This window comes from Clytia hemisphaerica, unplaced genomic scaffold (genome assembly GCF_902728285.1).
Source record: "Clytia hemisphaerica strain Z4C2 unplaced genomic scaffold, Clytia hemisphaerica genome assembly, whole genome shotgun sequence".
Lineage (NCBI taxonomy): Eukaryota > Metazoa > Cnidaria > Hydrozoa > Leptothecata > Clytiidae > Clytia > Clytia hemisphaerica.
In genome coordinates, this window is record NW_027104175.1 from 527128 (window position 1) to 547098 (window position 19971).

A 19971-nucleotide genomic window follows, 5' to 3' on the forward strand; every position below is an offset into this window, starting at 1 on the left:
AGAGTCATAACACAAGAGAGTAGGTTTAGGAAAAAGAAAAAATCAAGATAATGGCCTTTTGTTTTATACTTCAGTATACTTATATGAGGCGAAGAGAATATTTACTCACTACGTAAATATGCTAAATATTTTTTTAGATAACACTTTTTTCAAGTAAATATAAAGCAAAGACTTGTGTGTTAGCATTCAGATATTACAAAACCAATTTTTTTAGAATAGAGATTTCGAGCAAGCGAAGGAGAGTTCTGGTCTGTAAAGTATACAAACTGAGTAGGTAGTAAGTAGTAAGTAGTAGGTAGTAAGTATTAAGTAGTAGGTAGTAGGCGTTTTGTACTTGCCGATTAACTTTTCAACGTTTTCTGGATATTCAGGACACCTCTTAAACGTTCATTCCATAAGTACTCCCTTTCAGACAAAGAGTACAGAGTACATGTTTTCAAGGTACTGAACTGAGAAGTCAGTTTTCTCTTTACCAACACTACAAGTTTTCGAGTGTTCCAAAACTGCCGAGGTTCGTGATTTTTGGAAATGTTCCTTAAACCTTTGACCAAATTTTGTGGTAGTTTTACCAACATAGAGTGATAAGCACGAGCACGAAATACAATAGATACCACAGTTTGAACACGATAAGGAACTGTCAACAGGATAACTACGACCATTGGTTGGTGATTCAATATGACTATTTTCGTTACGAATATCGTTGGAGCAAAAAACACAACGCCGAGAACAAGCTTGTGGAAAGTTACTTTTGATATGGTTTTGAAACAAGAGACTACCGATTGAAGAACCGTTACATTTTACAATATCAAGTTTAATTTTGATGATGACTGAGGGTTTGTTGATACGACTAGCAAAGCGTTCAACTGTTTTTTCATATAATGTACCTGAGAGAATGACCCATCTAACAGCATTAACTTCGGTTTCTGAACGTCCAGTAGGGTTAAGGTTTCTCTGGAGGGTATGAGCTTGTTGTAAGATGTTATCCACCATTTGCGGACAATATCCAGAATTGATACATCTTTCTCTCAATTTTTCAACGGCTTGAAGGAAATCACAGTCTCTAGAGCATAGGCGGCGGAGTCTGAGTAGCTGACTTTTTACAATACCTTTAAAGCAGTGGCTAGGGTGCGCTGATCCGAACTTAACAAAGGAGTTGGATGCGTTTGTTTGCGAAATTCACGGTATGGAACTGGCCGTTTTCGATGAAAATTCAATGTCGAGTAGGTGGATAGATTTTGAAGATATTTCATGGGTAAGAAAAAGAGCAAATTGTTGAATTGTCTATTCAAGAGTTCAAAGAATTCACGAAAATCTTCTTTCCCAAGAAAAACTCCTCCACAGTCATCAATGAATCTTTTCCACAATTTCAAATTTTGATCAAACGTTGCTTAAAGTCTGGGTTGGAATTCAGTAAGTCTCTCATGATATAGCTCAGAAAGATATTTGCCAGTGGGACACAATGCTTACCACCGGTAGGGATACCTTTATTCAAAATGTAAAATTTATTGTCCCAAATGATTTGTTGATTTTCAAGGGTGTAAATGATCAAATCTAATAAGCTTGATTTAATTTCAAAGGACCAAGTCGTACATTTATCAAAACAGTCCATTAAGGCGATTCTCAGATATTCAAATTTTACTGAGGGGTACAATGCTTGGACGTCAATTCCAAACAAAATCAAATCTGTAAAATCCCATGACTCATTTCTAGCAACGTTGTTCAATTCATCAAAGTCAATCAAGATAGTGGTCGAGTCTTTTGTGTATTCAAATTTACCATACACTTTCGATAGAGGTGTGAGAAATGCCTCTAGCCAGGATTGGGCACGAGACATCTGACATGATGACATACCTACGACAAGACGGGCAGGAATTCTGAGGCTAACTTCATTCGGTTTGATGTTCCGCAATTCTTCGATATCTAACTTATGAGCTTTAAGTAGGGGGTAGATATATGGTGTAGGCTGTTGAACAAAACATTCATTGGAATCAATTGCACGAGTATCTTTTCTAGTACCATCCTTTTTTCAAATTGCCCTTGGCACCCCCAGGAAGGATACCGGTTACTGCTGTTAATTCATTTCTCGTAATAAAATCAACTTTATAAAGTTCTGTCATTTTTTGGTCAACAAATCTTCTATTTTCTTCCCAGTTGGATGATTGGTTGGGGCATAATTCTGCTATTTTTGTTATGTTCGTTTCTTCAATTATCTTACGCTGCTCAAAATCAATGATGAGTATCAGATTTCCTTTATCAACCTTTCTGATATCAATAGTCTTTTGTTTGACTAATAATTTCAGTTCTGAGAGTGCGTTGCGGAGCACTTTCGGTAGATTATCATTTCTTGCTTTCTTTTTTGAACGAGCAAGATTTATACATTTTTGATTCAGTTCATCAAGTTCTTTATGAAGCTGCTTTGTGACACCGTTATGCAGGTCTCTCTCTCGAGGTTGTGAATACTTCAAATTACGTGGTATACGTTTATCCCTGGTAAAATTATCATGTGTATCATTTATTTCTTGCTCATTCACTGTATTGGTATCGTTGTTGTTACTTTCATCCTGCGTTTCTGTCAATCTCTCGTCAAGGTCGCCTATTCGATCCATAGCACGAAAACCTTCTAAGATAAGGATTTCCTCCTCTTTGATGTTATTAGTTGATGAAGGAATAAAACCTGATCCTAAGGATAACAAAACCTTTTGATGATACGTTATGTCTGTGCTCGAAAGGTTTATGACAGAATTCAGTCCATCATTCACAAAATACTTTTTAAATTTCCTCATTTTAAAACGTTCTCTTGATTTACGATTTCTTTCTTTCGTTCGATTCACGTTCTGGCTACGGTTAGGTTTCGGTAAATGTTTGTTTCTCAAAAACGATATTTTGTCCTTGAGTCTCGTAGATAAAGTTTTAAAAGTTTGATTGTTTAAGATTTCAAGTCTGGTGATGTTGCGTTCAGCTGAAAGTTCAGATATAGTAATGTCCATTTTACGACGTCTCAAGTTTTGGATAGCCAACAAGCTTCGATGATGAATCATACTTTCATCCGTAATTTCCTTTGGATATGGAGCACCAATAGACATTAATTAAATACATTACATTAATTACATTTATATCACACATACAAAAAAGTTATCTTTTCAATGTTATACGCATGTTAAGAATGTTATATACAAAGAATAAAGAAATATTCGAATATCGATCTCACCTTTGCCTTAAACAGCCCCTAACAGGAAAATAGCTATTTCACAATCACTAATGTCATATCTCATTTTATCTCCTGCATCACCCTGGGTATGATGACAAGAATTGATGAAAATAGCGTCAATAGGATTATATCTTATAAATGTTTTAATATTTTTATCCCCTGCTTCGTATTTTTGATAAAATGACGTTACTATTTTCATCTCTCTAAAACAGCTCTCTTGGAGTATTTATTGTTTTCAAAACCTGTCAATCTATATGTGCAGCGTCGGCATCCTATTACGCATGATCAATATTTTATTGTTAATTGGTGTACAAAACCTCATACTTTGAGATAACAACATTATTTACATAATTTAAGTGTCATTTGTTGTCAATTTTGTCGTTTAAGTCCTCTAAATACCATATTTCGATATTACATTTCCATTTCATATAATATTTTCAGGAACTTTTGTTATGAGTTGTATGTTATGGGTTGTATGTTACGAGTGCGTTACAGTTTTCCGGTCTGTAATTTGTATGACCTGTGACCCGTGACCTGTGACCCGTGACCCGTGACCCGTGACCTGTGACCTGTGTTTTACACTAACCGGTTTTTAAATTTATTTTGCAATCTTGAATTCCAAGAGTTCCATACAAAAAAATGTCATTTAACTGTAAATCCCATGTTGTAATTTGATCAGTGTCCAAAGGCTCAATCTCGCTGTCTCAGTCCACAGTGGGATTGAATTGTATGCAAAGTTTTACGACTACGCAAATGAAAATAATATAATACACATCCTGAATTCAAAACTAGGGGTGGAGAATTCATACCGTGATTGACCGATTGACTGCAATAATCTTGAGGACCCTCATATTGTTTGTATATGTAATTTTTTTATGAACTTCAGAATTCAGTTCTATAAAAACATCCATTATTGGCATTAATTTTCAAGCCAGCACATAAATAATGTCTTCTGCAACCTCATCCTTGAAGCATGACCTTTGATGTGTTTGTACCCTTCGTGTATCCTATTTGCTATTAAACATCGAGCTGTCAGTAAAGTGTTCAACAAAGCCAAGACCAAAACCAAAACAAAGCTAAGTGAGCAACTATCAAAAGAAATCTCCTGATGGTCAACCTCCTGGTTGTTGTTGGGGTTTCGATTATATGTACTGCTTGCTCATTTTCTCCATAGTGTAGTACCCACTTAGTCGAAGTGCTTGGGGGTCAACAAACAGGGAGTGACACAAATAATTGACAAGGTAAAGTTCAGTTCTTACAACTATTTCTTCTTCTTCATGAAAGACGTCTGCACTCTCTGCCAAGCTTGCAACTAAGAGGCTTTTGCCTCGCTCAACATAAACCTATCAAGGTAGGTCACTACACCTCTCCTTTCCTTCGGGTATTTACATATGTACAGTGCCTTCGCTATTGGCGGTTCTCAGTCCAAGGCATAGATTTTATATACATTAATGACTACTTTATAACTCGTAGTCATCAAGATAACGTGGCGCTTTTCGTCGTCTTTTCAGTCCTGAATTTTTACGGTCAACGTCCTCAACGTCTTCCATCTCACTCTCTCCTTCTCGATACGGAATCGTGTCACTTTCGCTCCCCGAAGATGTGTCGTCGACGGGGCTGTCGTCGGGCAATGGTGGATTAATATCGTTATCATAGCGACGATGACGAAACGGAAAATCATCATCCGAGTCGGCGTCGACGTAATTTCGTGTTGGTGCGCGTCTGAAAAACGGATCACGCTCATGGACTTTCTTGAACTTGTTTGCTGCACGGGTAACAAATTTGCCTTTCGATGTTTCGGCGGTGAGCATAAAACCTTTCTTTTTCACCACAGTCAATGGTGATGGGTCGAAAGGAGTCTTGACGGTAGACTTCTTTTGAGGGCGAAGGACTTTGTCCCCTAGGTCGATGTCAATGGGCTTCGCGTGTCGTCGTTGGTCATGGTATTTGGCCATGGCGGCCTTGTAACTTGTATCTTTCTCGAGAACGGATCGATCTTGTTCCTTCTTTTTCATCATTGGAACAGAGGTTGCAATTTGTCGATTGAACAACATCTCCGCTGGTGACTTTCCAGTGGCCGAATGAGGAGTCGCCCGGTACGAAAGAAGATATCTGTGAACCGCTTCTTTTGGGTCCTTGTGTTCGACATAGGCGGTGTGGGCTACCTTCTGAAGCATCTTCATGAAGTTTTCTGCCAGCCCATTCGACGAAGGTTGTTCTGGTGTAATCGGCTGGTGTTTAAAACCTCGCTTCTTTGCGTAATTTGTAAAGTCGTGCGAGTTAAAAGGCGGACCATTGTCCGTCTTGACCTTCTCTGGAATGCCATGAGTTGCCAAAATTCGGTCGAAATGAGGTATCACCGTGTCGGCGGCGGTAGAATCTAGCACAGCCACTTCTGGAAATCGAGAGTATTCGTCAATGAGAAGCAGGAAATAGTAATCTTTGGCGATTGGGCCCTTGAAGTCCGAGGCAATGTGTCTCCAAGGTCCTTCTGGCAATTTCGTCGTGATGAGCGGCTGATGCTTTTGTTGAGGTGTAGCGGCTAAGCATGCATGACAAGATTGTACAAAGTTCTCCACAAGCTTGTCCATGTTGGGAAACCAAACTTTCGATCGGAGATAACGCTTCATTTTCGATGCACCTTGATGCCCTTCATGAGCGAGAGCTATCACGTCAGGCTGCAAACTTTCCGGAATAATGAGTCGTTCTCCTCGTAAAACGACTTGTCGTGCAACTGAAAGTTCGTCGAATACGTGTCGGAACGGCTGTAAGTCGTTTGCATTCTTCGGAATGTATCCTTTCTCAAGGATGCAAAATTTCAAGCGGGCGAGCTGGTCATCGGCGTTCGTTGCTTTTCGAACCATGTCGAAGGTCATAGCGTCGGGAATATCGTCGTCGATGATAGCATTGATGTGGAAGGTTTCCTCACTGGCTTGCATCTTCTGCTGTTCAGTGATGGGCAATGGATGTCGACTGTTGTAATCTGTCGGATTGGTGCTTCCCTTTTCATACTTTACGGTCATACGGTACTGTTGTAACTTCAATCGGTGGTTCTCGATGCGAGCTGGGGCTTGTCTTTGTTGATTATTGTACAATGAGACCAGCGGCTCATGATCAGTTATCGTGTCGAATTTCATTCCGTGGAGATACATTCGGTTGGTCGTGACGCCGAAAAGGATAGCTAAGCTTTCACCCTCGATCGGAGCATAGCGTTGTTCTGTCTCTGTTAGCGATCTACTCGAGTAGTTGATTGTTTTGTAATGTCCAGTGTCGGGTTCCTTTTGAAACAATGTGGCGCCAATACCCTTCGGTCCTCGGTCAACTACAAGCTTCGTCTTTCGATCGGGTGCCCAGGGTGCTATTACTCGGTTGCTACATAAACCCTTTTTCAGTTTGTCGAATGCGTCCTGACAAGCTTGATCCCAGTGGAATGGAACTTTCTTACGCGTTAGATTTCTCAACGGTGCTTTAATGTCACTGTGAGTCTCTGGCTCTCCAAACATAAAGAGGGCGTTATATTGACACATCTGCAAGAACCTTTTTACTTCCGCTGCGTTGGTTGGTGGTGCGAGTCTGACGATAGTCTCTACTTTCGATGGATCTGCAGACATACCTTCGCTGGAAAACTTATACCCAAACCATGGATTTATCATAGAACTCTGGATACACAACGAGCTGGTTTTTCATCGATTTCTCATGTTCTAGCCTTGTCCGCAGTAATGACATTATTGTTCACCCTCCTCCATTCACTAATAATTTTTCGTAAATTTTTTTATTGCATTTTTCATCAAAACACAGCTATACAATTCCCAAATGAGACTTAAAGATCTCTCAAGAGAGTCAAATGCATCAAATTGATTGCTAATGATATGTCGTTATGACGTTTCAAGCTGTGAGAAAGATGCAACAAACATGCTATGTATAAAAAATTGAATGTTGACACCAGAAAATTTCAAACATCCACCTCGCCAAAACCACCGTGCCACCGCGTGCCTCCAAAAGATTTTCATATCACTATGAAGCCAAGATACTCCAGTTTAACATATGTCAATCCTAGCTCTTCCCAGGAAAAAATTGGAAAAATATTGCCAACCTTATTTTCAGCGTCATTCTAGGCTTTTTACTCAATTTTTCTTGTTTGATGAAGTTTTTTTCACATTTAATTTCATAAATGTATTCGTTAAGCTTTCTTACTTTCATTTTCAAAGTTGCATCCGGTAAATATACAAAAACAAGAAGTTACAGGACTTTTTAGAAATGGGATTATTAATCATTTTTCAAAATCAGGGACCTTCGAGCCGCCATGACAGTTGTCCTTTGCGGACAAAGCTAGAACATCGATTGTTTTCTAAAACAATGGAAAGACAATAGTTCACTCTCCACCGTTTTATTTGATGTTTATCCAGAGTTCTATGATAAATCCATGCCCAAACCAAATAACTTCTGGAGCACTCCACACACATTTCTCTCGTCTAAGTGTTAAGCCGAGGGATTGTAATCGATCAAGTAGAGCACTCAAATGGAGGTCATGCTCATGCTGGGTCTCTCCGTAAACTAGCAAATCGTCTTCAATCTGTTCCACACCAACGAGGTCTACAATACTTTGCCGCAAACGCTCGTGGAACTCTTGACTGGCAGGTCCAGCACCCATGACAAGACGCTTAAATCGGTAGATGCCTTCGTGCGTGTAAAAGTTTGTAAGTTCTTTCGATTTCTCACCGAGTGGCATTTGGTGAAATGAATGTTTCATGTCCAGCTTTGTGAATACTTTGGCGCCGTTAAGCTTGTGACGCAAGGAATGGACAGTCGGTACGGGAATATGGCTTTCTTTGATGGCAATATTTGCGTGACGCATGTCTAAATTCATGCGTATCTGCCCGGATGGTATCTTTGTAATGACAACGTTCGAGATCCAGTCGAGGTTAACACTTGGGTCTAACGGGCCTTCGATGATGTCATTGTCTCTAAGTTCTTTGAGATGGCTCGTGACTTGTTTTCTGAAAGCGAACGGTATCGGCCGCTCCTTCTGTATCATTGGTTTGATCGATCCGTCTATATCAAAGTTTATTTCTGATTTATTGAACTTGCCGATTCCCTCAAAGATAGGTTGATGCTTGTCGATGATTTCAGTCACTGAAGTTGGGACTTTCTCTGGTTCGTTGATGTGGTATACTGGCGTTTCCGGATCATTGGCGTCTCTGCGGCCTTCTGGGTGAATCTCCAAGACACCGAGCTCTAACGATGCTTCTAAATTTAAGAGCGGTTCCGTGTGGTTTCCTTCTATCACGTAAACGAGTTGCTCGGCTGTTGCTCCACTGCTAGTGGTCAGTTCGATCTTTGCCCTACCCTTCACTCGCAGCAGGTCTTTAGTACCATACGGGCGGAGCTTCACTTTCGATTTATACAGTCTGGTCGTGTTGGCAAACTTGCGAAAGTCTTTTTCTGGTATCAGAGTCTTTCTGCATCCGGAGTCGACTCTCATTTTCAAACACGTACCATTGGCTTCCACATCGATCATTTCAATTTCATTTTGGTCATTCACCAGAGGGATGAAGTTCACGGTCAAAATGCGACCCATCAGTTGCTCATCGTCCGAATCACTCGATTCGTCCAGGGCATTAACATCTGTTTCTGGTGCACCAGGACATACTGGCGATTTTGCAAAATGGTGCTCCTTCTTGCAATCATTGCAACGTTTCCCTTTTGCGGGACACTTTCCTTTTGAGTGGGCTTTCCGACGTTCATATCCGCAAAAGTCACAAATTTTTGGGGAACTTTCGGTTTGCTTTCCCCTACCGATCGAATCTCTCGTGATGTTCGGTTTCGGTGGGTCTGGTCTTCTCGGTCCTCTTCTACTGCCGATCCAGTTAACATTCTCCTGTTTCTCAATGTTTTGCGCTTGTGTCGATGATGATTCTAGCGCTATTCCGTATTTAACGAAATCATCGAAATTTGCACCCTCCGCGAGGGCATGTTTCCTGAGCTTATTGTTATTCGTCTGCATCGTCATGGCGTCGCGAGCGGCTTTCTTTGCAGTGTAGGTGGCGAAATTGCAGAGCTTTGCTTGATCCAAAACTTTTGTGTACCATTCGGTGAACGGCATCTGCCCTTGTGGCATCTCGTTAAAAAGTTTAAATACCGGGTAAACTTCGTTTATCTGTCCCTTTAACCCTATTCATACTAGGCTTTTAGGGGCGGTTCAGAACTAGGGGGGGCTTTTCCTGTACCACCCCTTAACTTTTGATCTAGTGGGTCTTTTTGGATGAAATTTGGCACACAAGATCCTTGTGACGTAAGGTAACTTTTGACAAAAATTTTTTTTGATGACGTCACTCATCATGCCCAAAGTGAGCAAAAACCGAAAATTTCCTTTGTTCTTATAAATAGCTATTGTATTCCAACAAAGGCTTTAGAAAAAAGTTGCCTGAGTTTAAAATGCTTATTTTATCCTAAATATTCAATAAATTACGGTTTAAACGATATATTTGACAATGAAAATAAATTTGTATTGGAAAAGTGTCAATTTTTGTGACACTTTACTGTCAGAAATGTCATCATGCTCAAGGTGTGAAAATATTTAGGTGTCAAATTTTTTTTTATTTTGAAGCTAAATAAAAGTTAGGAATTTACAGAAATTTTCACGGCAAAAGCTCTATTATTTCAGGAGCTATTAGCAATAGTTTGACCTCCGAACAGAAAGAGCCCCCCCCCCCCTAGTACGAATAGGGTTAAGGAATTTCTAATTTTGTCAATTGCGGCTGCGTATGTATCTTCTGTCGTCACCTTTCCTTCGTGCTCGAAAAACGTAATCATTTCGTCTCCACCCCAGAGTTGCAAAAGAGCTTTCTTTTTCTTATCTTCGTCAATGTCCCCCGGGGGGGGGGGTACTTAGGCAAAATGGGTGCCGGGTATGTGCGAGCCATAAGGGTACCTTTTCTCAGTCCTCAAAAGTCTCTCAAAGGGGTACAAATTCAAAAGTTAGTCTCTGAAAGGGTCCCAAAATCACGAAAATCAAAAATTTCTCTCTCAAAGGGTCACGATTTCCAAAAATTTTGACCAAAATTTGGTGAAAATCAAACCAAAATTTGGAAAAAATGGACCAAAATTTAGGAAAAAGTCTCTCAAAGGGTCCCAAAATCACCAAAATTTTGTCTCTCAAAGGGTCGATTTTCGATTTTCGGCTCGGACATACCCGTCACCTCGCAAACCTAGTACCCCCCCCCGGGCAATGTCCTCCGTATCAAAAATCATGTTTGCTCTCTTGATATATTTATCGAACGAATCGAGGGCGGCACCCGCGTCTTTTGGGCGTTTGAAGGTTGGGAGGGCGGAATAGAGAGCGCCTCTGGCGGCCATATTGGATTTGACTTATCGAGACAAAATGTGGCTGGTTCGATCGGAAGCAAGCGTAACTTGGAATTTTCCTCTGGAAACTCTGGAAACTACAAGAGTCTATTTTAGGTTGTTGATCATCTGGAACTGGGTAACATAAGTCTATTCGTCGCCAATGTAGTACCCACTTAGTCGAAGTGCTTGGGGGTCAACAAACAGGGTGAAGTTCAGTTCTTACAACTATTTCTTCTTCTTCATGAAAGACGTCTGCACTCTCTGCCAAGCTTGCAACTAAGAGGCTTTTGCCTCGCTCAACATAAACCTATCAAGGTCACTACACATAGCATTGTTCTTGAAACTGATAGAATTCCAGATAAAAAACCCAACACTTCTTTACTCGTTCATACTTAATTTTCTTGATCAGTTTGTATTGGGATTCAGGAACTATAACATCTGGTAAATCATTAGAAGATGATCTGAAACAAACTCCAATGGTCAGAACATATGACACCAAATTTCCAAATCCTTCTGTTTTGAAAAGTTTTTTGTACTGTTTTCACAATTCAGGATCCTTTGGCAAACGATGGAATTTAATAGGGTTACCATTAGAGTCTTTCACAAAAACACAAGCTGGAACTGCAGTTACTTTTCATTGTGGATTGTGAAAACAACTCCAATCTGCTAAAAATTTCAGTCTTCTCTAACTTTTCCTCTCAATCTTGGCTTGTTTTGGTTTGGAATTTTCGCGAGATGGCGCATATCATCGAAAAAGTCCCTACAGCTAGTTACCAGGCCCTTTTACGGAATGTGGCTAATGAATGTCAGTGGGAATAGAACATTACCAGTACTACACATTTTTCTTTATAAGAACATCCAAAATTTTTGAAGCCTTCGGATGCTCTTAACTTTTTGGGTTTTATGCCTAAAAACTCAAAACTTGTTCTTTATATTTTAGCCATCGAAGCCTTATGCTTTTATATAGTTCGTTCTTATAAAAACCCCAAGTACTGTTTGTTGCAATGTTGCAACAGGTTGTATTTTCAAGAAAGTCTCTTGGCAGCCTTTGGTACCCATTATGGTATGGAGATATTTCCGTGACAACTACAGTAACAGTATGTACACTTCAGACTTTGACCTTTTGAGAATGACGAAATTTTTCAAGACGATAATATTGCTTTGTTGTTATTATAGCACCTGTTTAGATTGACATCCATCAAACATTTATCAAACATTTATCAAACATTTAAATATTTAAGAGTTTAATTTCATACAGATTCTAATACAATTAATTGATATAAAAATCTTTTTGTGTGAACAACTGCTCTATCTTAGACCATATTATTGCAATTTTATTACAAATGATATTAGCTCCCAGACTTCTGCTGCAGATTTTGAAAATAGCCATATATATGATATCTCGCCAACTTTCAGATCATATACATCCTGGTTGATGAACCATTGGGAACTGTTGTGGAAAGGTAACTTAAATTCTAGAATCAAAGAATTAAAAGGATTGGGTTGTACAGCGTGTCCACTTCACTACTTGTACAATCTTCTTTTTGGCCATCGAAGCTACAAAGTACTGAGTGTATACTGTTTCATTTATTTTAGGATGAAAATGTCCAGGTTACATATTCTTTTGGTCTTATTGTCCTGTGCTGTCTTTTGCAAAGCAGAAGAGCATGAAATCAAGGCAGGATCAATCATTAAGCATGTACCAACATTGGGGAATTCATACTCCATTGATGTCGATATCAAGTTAACAGGAATCAGCACAAGATTTTCCAATATTTTGTCAGCTACTTTTAATAATCGTACCAGAAAAAGTCCTCAAGCTCCTTCAATATATGTGAGAAAGAACTCCACAGATATCATGCTCTTCAACTCATTGAACAACAAACATATGTATCTTGTCAACAAATCACTACCTTTGAATGAGTACGTCAACATAAAAATCCGTCAAGCCAAAATGTTTGATGGTACTTATCATTACATGGTGCTTGTTGATGGACAAAAGATCTTTTCAGCCATCAATTCGAACCCAGTCTCTTTTGAAAACGTTACCTATTATGCTTCAAAACCACGAGTGACTCAGGCTAATGCAATGATCAGAAATTTCAAAATTCACTCACCGATTCCTGATACATGTAAGAAAGTTTTTCTTATCCCAACCCACTTTTTTGAGAAATACTTGTTTTAAACCATGGGTTTTTATTATCATGTCATTTTATCCATATGGTGCATGTTTGTGTTAACTTACAGGATAGTAATTTTAAGTAAAATGTAAAATGACGAGATTTTGGGGATGGAACTTTTGCAAATTGGGGGAGCAAAATAGAACTCTAATCTAAAACATTTTTATCAACATACATTTTTAAGATTTCAAGGCACACAAAGGCCAATTGGTGCGCTTCATTCGTCGTTTGCAACCATCATACAAGTTCACTTTTACCATCAACCCTTTGGGATATATCGCTGGCGAATCTAACATTCTTCGAGTGACCAATACAGAACAAGATTGTTGTAACCATGGCGATAGAATCCCTGGTCTTTTCTTCGCCCCAAACTCCACAAATCTGTTAATCAGAAACGCAATCAACGGTAACGGTAACCAACTGGTCAACAAAACTATCCCATTATATCATACTACCTATGTCACTATTTTACAACGGCAATACGGACAAGAGCGTTACCGGTATTCGATTTCCATCAATGCTACAGAAATTTATCGGGCAATCAACAATCGATTTGTTCCTTATGATAATGTGACGGTCTGGATGAGTGACAAGTTCCACACAGCTGCTAATGTGATTGTCGATCGTTTTGAATATCAAACTCCAATACCAGAATATGGTAAGATAATCAATCAATAATAATTTATTTTATCAAAATTTGTATGAGAGCTTAGTTTGATTGAAAAGCTCATTTTTCAGGAAGTCTCAAGCCTTTCTTCAGACAAAGTAGCCAAAGGGGATTCATACTAACGAGGAGACCGAATTTCCCTGTTTATTTCAGGTAGTTCACCTTTAGTTAATTAAGATATTCTATTTCTTTTCAAAACAAACTTTTCTCTCGTATTAGATCATTTTTTCTTCGAATTCACAATTTTGAAATACGATAATCTTTTAATGTTTAGGTTTCCAATATCAACCAGCCATGAACACTTTCCATGACGAAATCCCTTACATCAGTAAAGCATACAAATTCGAATTCCAAGTCAAACTGAATGGTACAAGTCCATTTATGACCAACATTCTACAAGTAACATCACGGCCTCTGCAAAATTACCGCGCAACTGTCACTTCCGTGGAAGTCCAACCCAACTCAGCATCATTGAAGATTCGACACAGGGTAGGGCTATACAAAAAGAATCGATCATTTTCCCTACATATCGGAAGTAATCGATTCATGCGAGTTCGAATCATGCAGTTCCTCGATTGCAACGACAAATATCGATTCTCCATATATTTCAATAATGTAGAGGTTTTCTCCCTCACAAACACGCGTCCAAGAGAGTTCTTCAATTCAGTGGTATTTTTTGGAGCACCTCGAAAACGAGCGGCCACAAACAGCATCATTCGGAATTACTCATTTATAAACCTTTGAGCATAAATCAATAATGTGTAAGTATATATTGTTTTTTCTTAATAGCGACTTCAAAAATAACCGAAAATTATCTTAAATCCACCTTAAATTCTTGGAAAAGATTACCAGCTGAATCAAAAGCTATCATACTAATTTATTTATGTCAGAAGGGTGGGAGGCAGAGGGCAGACGATTTTGCTTTGTTAACAAATTAGCTGCGTAAGAGAGCGAGGTGATCACGTGGGGTGATTCTATTTTTTCTAACCTCACTGCCCTTGACGAAAGAATGCAGCCGTCATTACGGCTGTTTTATTTCCAGCTCAAATAGCGTACCAGTCCATTTTTTTCTAACATCCCTGTCACATTTTAAAATGAAATGAACGAGCTATGTATTGTGTTTTGTGGGTGGCTTTAGCAATTTGTTAGAAAAATTGTTTGAAATTTCAAGGTGTTCGACTTACCGGGAAAATTTTTGACAGTTCTCTAAATTTGGTGGGGTTCATTTCTCACTGTATAACAGCCAAAAATCATCCTACAATCCTGGCCAAAAGTAAATGGAATTTTACCCATTCTACTGATTTTTCCTGTGGCCTCCCCTCCCGCCTCCCTGACAATGTTGCTAAGTCATGCTCGAATTAACACTGTAGAGGGGGAAGGGGGAGAGTGGCTATTGTCATGGAAAATTAGAGCAATTCCATTACTTTTGGCCACTTTTGTAGGTGGGACCACATAATTTCATCCACGTTCAACAGCGACGCTGGAAAGAGCAAAGAACTTAAAAATTCCCAAAGAATTTCCGACCCTTTGATTTGATCTCCACTAGCTGAAATATGCCGTTTCACTGAGGTAGGGGTGTTTCTGATTTTGAAAATTTGAAAACATTCGACTTGAAATTCCCCTTGAAATAATCTTTTTCAAAACATTGTTTCTCGTTTTAGGTTTCAAGATTTCTGAAGAACACGTTTCAATGGAAAGTTATATTATTTCAAATAAATATCTACACGAAATCTGAACTGTTCTAAATGTCAAAATAAATTAAATATAACATAAGCATTGGTAAAATCCAAAATGGCTGTTCATTCGTTCGATTCATTTTTGAAAACGTGATCCATTCGATTCTGAATAGTGTCAACAATTTCCCATAATGCAACATTCTGATTGTGTAAGTTCTGCAATTTCTTGATCAATCCTGAAATATTAGAGATATGAATATATCAGTCCCTGTCTCACTGAAAGACAATTCAGACAATAATCTGGTGATATACCGCCTAAACTGGATCGCGATATGAAAACTTCAGATATTGAAAATTCAAGTCCTAATTCAGGTGTTCTCGAAAATTTATGTTTAAGATAACTTTGCCGGAATCCAAAGCAGAATGCTTCAAAAGGAATTGCTAGACTAAAGCAGCAAAAAATCTTACCTTTGAGTACCCTTACAATACTTGGTTTGGGTTTCTCAGTACTTTCACTTTGGATAAACGGTGTAGTTGTTTGTTCGATGATAGCTTCAGTGGATTCTACAGAAGGGGTTGACTCTTCTTGAATGGAAGCGCTAGTTGTTGGTAGAGTGGATTCAGTGGGGCGTGATGGCGTGGTAGTTTCAGAAACGCCTCCAGTAGTCTGTTTTTCTGACATTTTTCTTGGAACACCGGTCGATGGTTTGTTAGTGGAAATCCTTCTTTTTGATTTCATTGCTCGGCGAGTAGATGCAGGTCTGACAAAACTTTTATCAATGATATCTTCGTAAATTTCTGATAAATCGTTTTCAAGTCTATCAGGAAGGATATGTTCACCCTTAATCAGTATTGGATCATTTTCCTCAAGAATTGCTAAAGGTGTAGCAACACAACCTGTACAGTAAAGAAAATGAAGATATATAAATCGAACAGTAACTTTCACCAAAGTGTGTATAACTCATTAAAGATGCTTAGAAAAATTCGTAACAGGGGGAGTCTCCATAGCTCGAACGTCCACGGGGGACGTAAATTTGTTTGAGTTAAGGAAATTTCAGTTGTGGGGTAACAAGACATTGACTGAAGGGACTATAAAACTTTTTCGAGTCAAGGATACATTCAGTTTATAGAGGTTTGAATTAAAGAGACTACTTTCTACGAAAATGATACGAACAGGAAGTTTCTTTCTTTAAATAAAAAATTTGCCGAAGTAATGCTGATGAAAAAGGTAAAGAAGATTGTTGAAAAATCCTACCGAGGACGAATAGTCCAACAAGTGAAATTGCAAGTTTCATCTTTGCTGTGTTTTCTGGAACGATGTTAAACAACTCAAATTTCTTTAATGCGTTTGTGCAAGTGCATCATTTTATCTCATTTTAAAGAGCTAAAGATCTTACAATGGGAATTCCTTGGTAATCACTTGTATCGCCACTAATGCATCGCTTTGGGACTCTGGCTTTGTTATTTTAAGAGTTGATTGAAATCATTTCACAAGGGACTAGTTTTGGAGAAAATCAACATTTGGCTGAAAGTAACGTACAATCAGATTGTCATTGTTTTCGGTACACCACGCTAAAGCTTTAAAGGGATGTATGAAAATATACATGATGTGGCGAATAAGCCATTTCGAATTTGTAAGGACCGGGTTACACTAAAAAAGATCAGGAATGAAAACAAAGTAGCGTGATTGTGTTGAAATAGGGCGCCATGACAGAAAAATATTTCAATTTATGACATCTCGGCGCGAAACAAGATTCTTGTTACAAAATTCAATATTCTCCCCAGATGGTTCATTTTCAAACGCCTTCAGAGGTTTACTACTGTGTGCGTAAGAAAACTATGAACACCTGTTTTCAGGTTAGCTCTCAAAAGTTGTTTCAATCGCCTGCGGATTGCCATGTGTGCACTCCAACTCTGACTCAAGTCTGCAATCTTGGTGATGGCGTATATATTATATATTTGCATCAAAAGCTAAGACACCTGATAAAAACAATGATGTTGTCTACTAACTAAATATTCAAGAATTTTGTTTTGATTGATAGTTATTTCTAATCAACTGATGAATGCGTAAGCAAGAAAAGCATCGAGAAGAAATACACCGTTTCTTAATCTTTATGTAACAAAGCTCTACTTAAGTATTGAGCAGTCTTAATCGTGCAGAGAAACACAAGAAGAAATATTCAAGATACATATTCTTCCTCTCATAAGCTCTTTTTGTCTTGACATTAGCTAAACTTAGTGGGCGTTTAACTTCATTGTGTTTGTACACCCAGTGCCGTAGCAACTCATGAGGCTAGGGGCCTTAACCCCTCGTAAAAACATGTTTGGATATGTTATTTCATTCTTTTCCAAGTCGGTAAGATAAGGTCTATAATTTAAGATTTCATAATTTAAGATTTCAGCTGAAAAAATAACCCAGAAAGTATTTTACATCGCGACAACTTTAATTCTCGCTAAAACCTTCATTTTGACCATACAAGAAGGAGAAAATGTGAATTCATTTTCGATATAGAGTAAGAAAAAGGTTTTGTTCAATGATGGATGCTAAATATCAGTGATCATTAATTTGTCATACCCTGTGTGATTGCGATGAAATTTCATTTTATTGCGGTATCTTTTGTAAATTTTAATCTTGAAAGAAAATAATTTCATTAAATGATTATATTACGATAAAATTTTAATATCGATTTCTTTTATCATTTTTCATCTCTCCCACGCAATTTTTAATATATAATTCTACATTCAGCATAGTTTAGCAACCTTACACGAAAAGATTTTTTTGAGAGATACTTTTTGAGACACAGTGTAACCGCATGGATTAAAGGAGGCGATGAGTCAAACTTTAATTAAAAATTTTCATAAAAATTATCGACCAAGAATATATAACTAGCGTTTGGATTGAGTTCCGAAATTAGTATCGAGTCAACGCCTAAACAGGATGAAGGCGTTCAAATTTTGCTGCCTTCTGGCAGTGATTGTTTCGACTGTAGGTAAGAAATTTTTCATGCTTTTTTTGCGCCAATCTTTATATAACTCTTAACTGACTTGGACCTTACACCCCTGTATCGCAGACCCTATTGTGGCCCTGTTTACTAGAGAAATGGATGAACCCAGGGTCTACCGTGATAAGTTTAACTGGAAATTTAACTCACTAGGAAACTACTTCTCATCTACACTGGAAAGGAACTTTTAACATCACCCATATTATATCGTGTAGTGTTTTCCCTTGTGGAAAAGGACTATACCCAGTCAATATTCATATGCTAAGTTGTTCATTTTCTGTGTCTCTCATTTTCAGTGAAACCAAATCAAGGAAATAACGATGAGAAGCGAGTCGATAAACTATTAGACGATATCAAAGAAGCTGATACCTTGATCAAGAACGAAATCAAAACTTTGAAAGGAATAAGTAAATATATTTTGTATACAAAGTATTGGACTTCAAAAATCGCTTCAAAAGTTTTTAACATTCTCATATAAACATGCACCGGTAAAAGTCAAAACTTTTTGTAAAAATGTAAAAATTCAAGTTTCATGCTAACAATCATCAGCTACACACTAAGGAGATAAATATTTGAAAACTTATACTTAAGCTTAAACTTGTACTTTTAGAACTTACTAATAGTGCAGCCCCAATCTTTTAGTCACCAGACCTCTATCAAATTAAACTGTAAATTTATTGTGAATCACGAATTGCTAAGGGGTACCATTTTGCAGTTTGCTGACTCTTTTAAGTAGTATTTTTGATTGATTTTTCGCTTTTAGAAAAAGAAATTGCGTCAGACAGCACCAAAAAACCTTGGACTACCGGAAGATCTTGGACTACCGGAAGATCTTGGACTACCGGAAGATCTTGGACCACCAGAAAACCTTGGACTACCGGAAGATATTGGACTACCGGAAGATCTTGGACTACCGGAAGACCTTGGACTACCGGAAGATCTTGGACCACTGGTAAACCTTGGACTACTGGAAGACCTTGGACTACCGGAAGATCTTGGACTACCGGAAGACCTTGGACTACCGGAAGATCTTGGACCACCGGTAGACCTTGGACTACTGGAAGACCTTGGACTACCGGAAGACCTTGGACTACCGGAAAACCTTGGACTACTGGAAGACCTTGGACTACCGGAAGATCTTGGACTACCGGAAGACCTTGGACTACCAGAAGATCTTGGACTACCGGAAGACCTTGGACTACCAGAAGATCTTGGACTACCGGAAGACCTTGGACTACTAGAAGATCTTGGACTACCGGAAGACCTTGGACTACCGGAAGACCTTGGACTACCGGAAGATCTTGGACTACCGGAAGACCTTGGACTACCAGAAGATCTTGGACTACCGGAAGACCTTGGACTACCGGAAGATCTTGGACCACCGGAAAACCTTGGACTACTGGAAGACCTTGGACTACCGGAAGATCTTGGACTACTGGAAGACCTTGGACTACCGGAAGATCTTGGACAACAGGAAAACCTTTGACCACCAGGCGTCCCGGATGGTGGACCACACACCGCCCACGTACATTGAAGTAAGAAATTTGAAAAATAATCCAATATTCCCAAATTTATGTCCTCAATAGTGATTTAAGATATTTTTATCCCAAAATGGGTTGCATTTGAAAATATACCATGTAATTTGATAAACCTTTGAAGCTAAAAGATCATTAAAATTTTTCTTTTTTAGGGGAAAATTCATCTTCTACATCGACGACAAGAAACGAAAGTAAAGACACTTCAAACAACTAATTTGTACCGTTTTTCATCAAATCAATTTTTGGAAGTTGACCAAGATTAATTTCAGCTTTAGCAACGTTTTTTTTTCTATTTAATTATTTTTCTAGTAATGTTTGAAACGAAAAATGGCATCCTTTGAAAATATTTTGAT

The 19971-nt window shown here is 38.5% G+C and overlaps 3 protein-coding genes across 4 annotated transcripts; 2 read left to right on the forward strand and 1 right to left on the reverse strand.

Annotated features, from left to right (window-relative positions):
- The first annotated feature begins 11934 nt into the window (after nucleotides 1-11934).
- LOC136814359 (uncharacterized) lies at nucleotides 11935-15138 on the forward strand. 2 transcript variants are annotated; one of them, XM_067070884.1, is made up of 5 exons: nucleotides 11935-12018; nucleotides 12152-12687; nucleotides 12920-13393; nucleotides 13677-14167; nucleotides 15064-15138. In XM_067070884.1, the coding sequence occupies exons 2-4, from the start codon at nucleotides 12153-12155 to the stop codon at nucleotides 14144-14146; spliced, it is 1479 nt and encodes a 492-aa protein (XP_066926985.1). In that variant the 5' UTR covers nucleotides 11935-12018; nucleotide 12152; the 3' UTR covers nucleotides 14147-14167; nucleotides 15064-15138. The 2 variants fall into 2 exon arrangements, with proteins under 2 accessions (XP_066926985.1, XP_066926984.1); XM_067070883.1 differs by having other exon boundaries at nucleotides 13677-14163.
- Nucleotides 15088-16441, reverse strand: LOC136814360 (uncharacterized). Its single transcript, XM_067070885.1, has 3 exons — nucleotides 16334-16441; nucleotides 15547-15975; nucleotides 15088-15314 (listed from the first exon to the last, which is right to left on the reverse strand). Exons 1-3 carry the CDS (start codon nucleotides 16371-16373, stop codon nucleotides 15202-15204), a joined length of 582 nt encoding a protein of 193 aa, XP_066926986.1. The 5' UTR covers nucleotides 16374-16441; the 3' UTR covers nucleotides 15088-15201.
- Nucleotides 16442-18016: 1575 nt separating this feature from the next.
- On the forward strand, nucleotides 18017-19962 carry LOC136814434 (uncharacterized protein SPEM3-like). The gene is made up of 4 exons (XM_067070981.1): nucleotides 18017-18068; nucleotides 18377-18537; nucleotides 18844-19615; nucleotides 19771-19962. The coding sequence occupies exons 1-3, from the start codon at nucleotides 18017-18019 to the stop codon at nucleotides 19564-19566; spliced, it is 936 nt and encodes a 311-aa protein (XP_066927082.1). The 3' UTR covers nucleotides 19567-19615; nucleotides 19771-19962.
- The last annotated feature ends 9 nt before the right edge of the window (nucleotides 19963-19971 follow it).

Excerpts from the sequence above, each read along its gene's own strand:
- LOC136814359 (XM_067070884.1), top strand. The coding sequence starts at position 12,153 with ATGAAAATGTCCAGGTTACATATTCTTTTGGTCTTATTGTCCTGTGCT. Across the intron at positions 12,688-12,919 it reads CTCACCGATTCCTGATACAT|ATTTCAAGGCACACAAAGGC; the intron begins GTAAGAAAGTTT and ends TACATTTTTAAG. Across the intron at positions 13,394-13,676 it reads AACTCCAATACCAGAATATG|GTTTCCAATATCAACCAGCC; the intron begins GTAAGATAATCA and ends TTTAATGTTTAG.
- LOC136814434 (XM_067070981.1), top strand. The coding sequence starts at position 18,017 with ATGAAGGCGTTCAAATTTTGCTGCCTTCTGGCAGTGATTGTTTCGACT. Across the intron at positions 18,069-18,376 it reads AGTGATTGTTTCGACTGTAG|TGAAACCAAATCAAGGAAAT; the intron begins GTAAGAAATTTT and ends TCTCATTTTCAG. Across the intron at positions 18,538-18,843 it reads CTTCAAAAATCGCTTCAAAA|AAAAAGAAATTGCGTCAGAC; the intron begins GTTTTTAACATT and ends TTTCGCTTTTAG.
- LOC136814360 (XM_067070885.1), bottom strand. The coding sequence starts at position 16,373 with ATGAAACTTGCAATTTCACTTGTTGGACTATTCGTCCTCG. Across the intron at positions 15,976-16,333 it reads TGTTGGACTATTCGTCCTCG|GTTGTGTTGCTACACCTTTA; the intron begins GTAGGATTTTTC and ends TTTACTGTACAG. Across the intron at positions 15,315-15,546 it reads TATTGTAAGGGTACTCAAAG|GATTGATCAAGAAATTGCAG; the intron begins GTAAGATTTTTT and ends CTAATATTTCAG.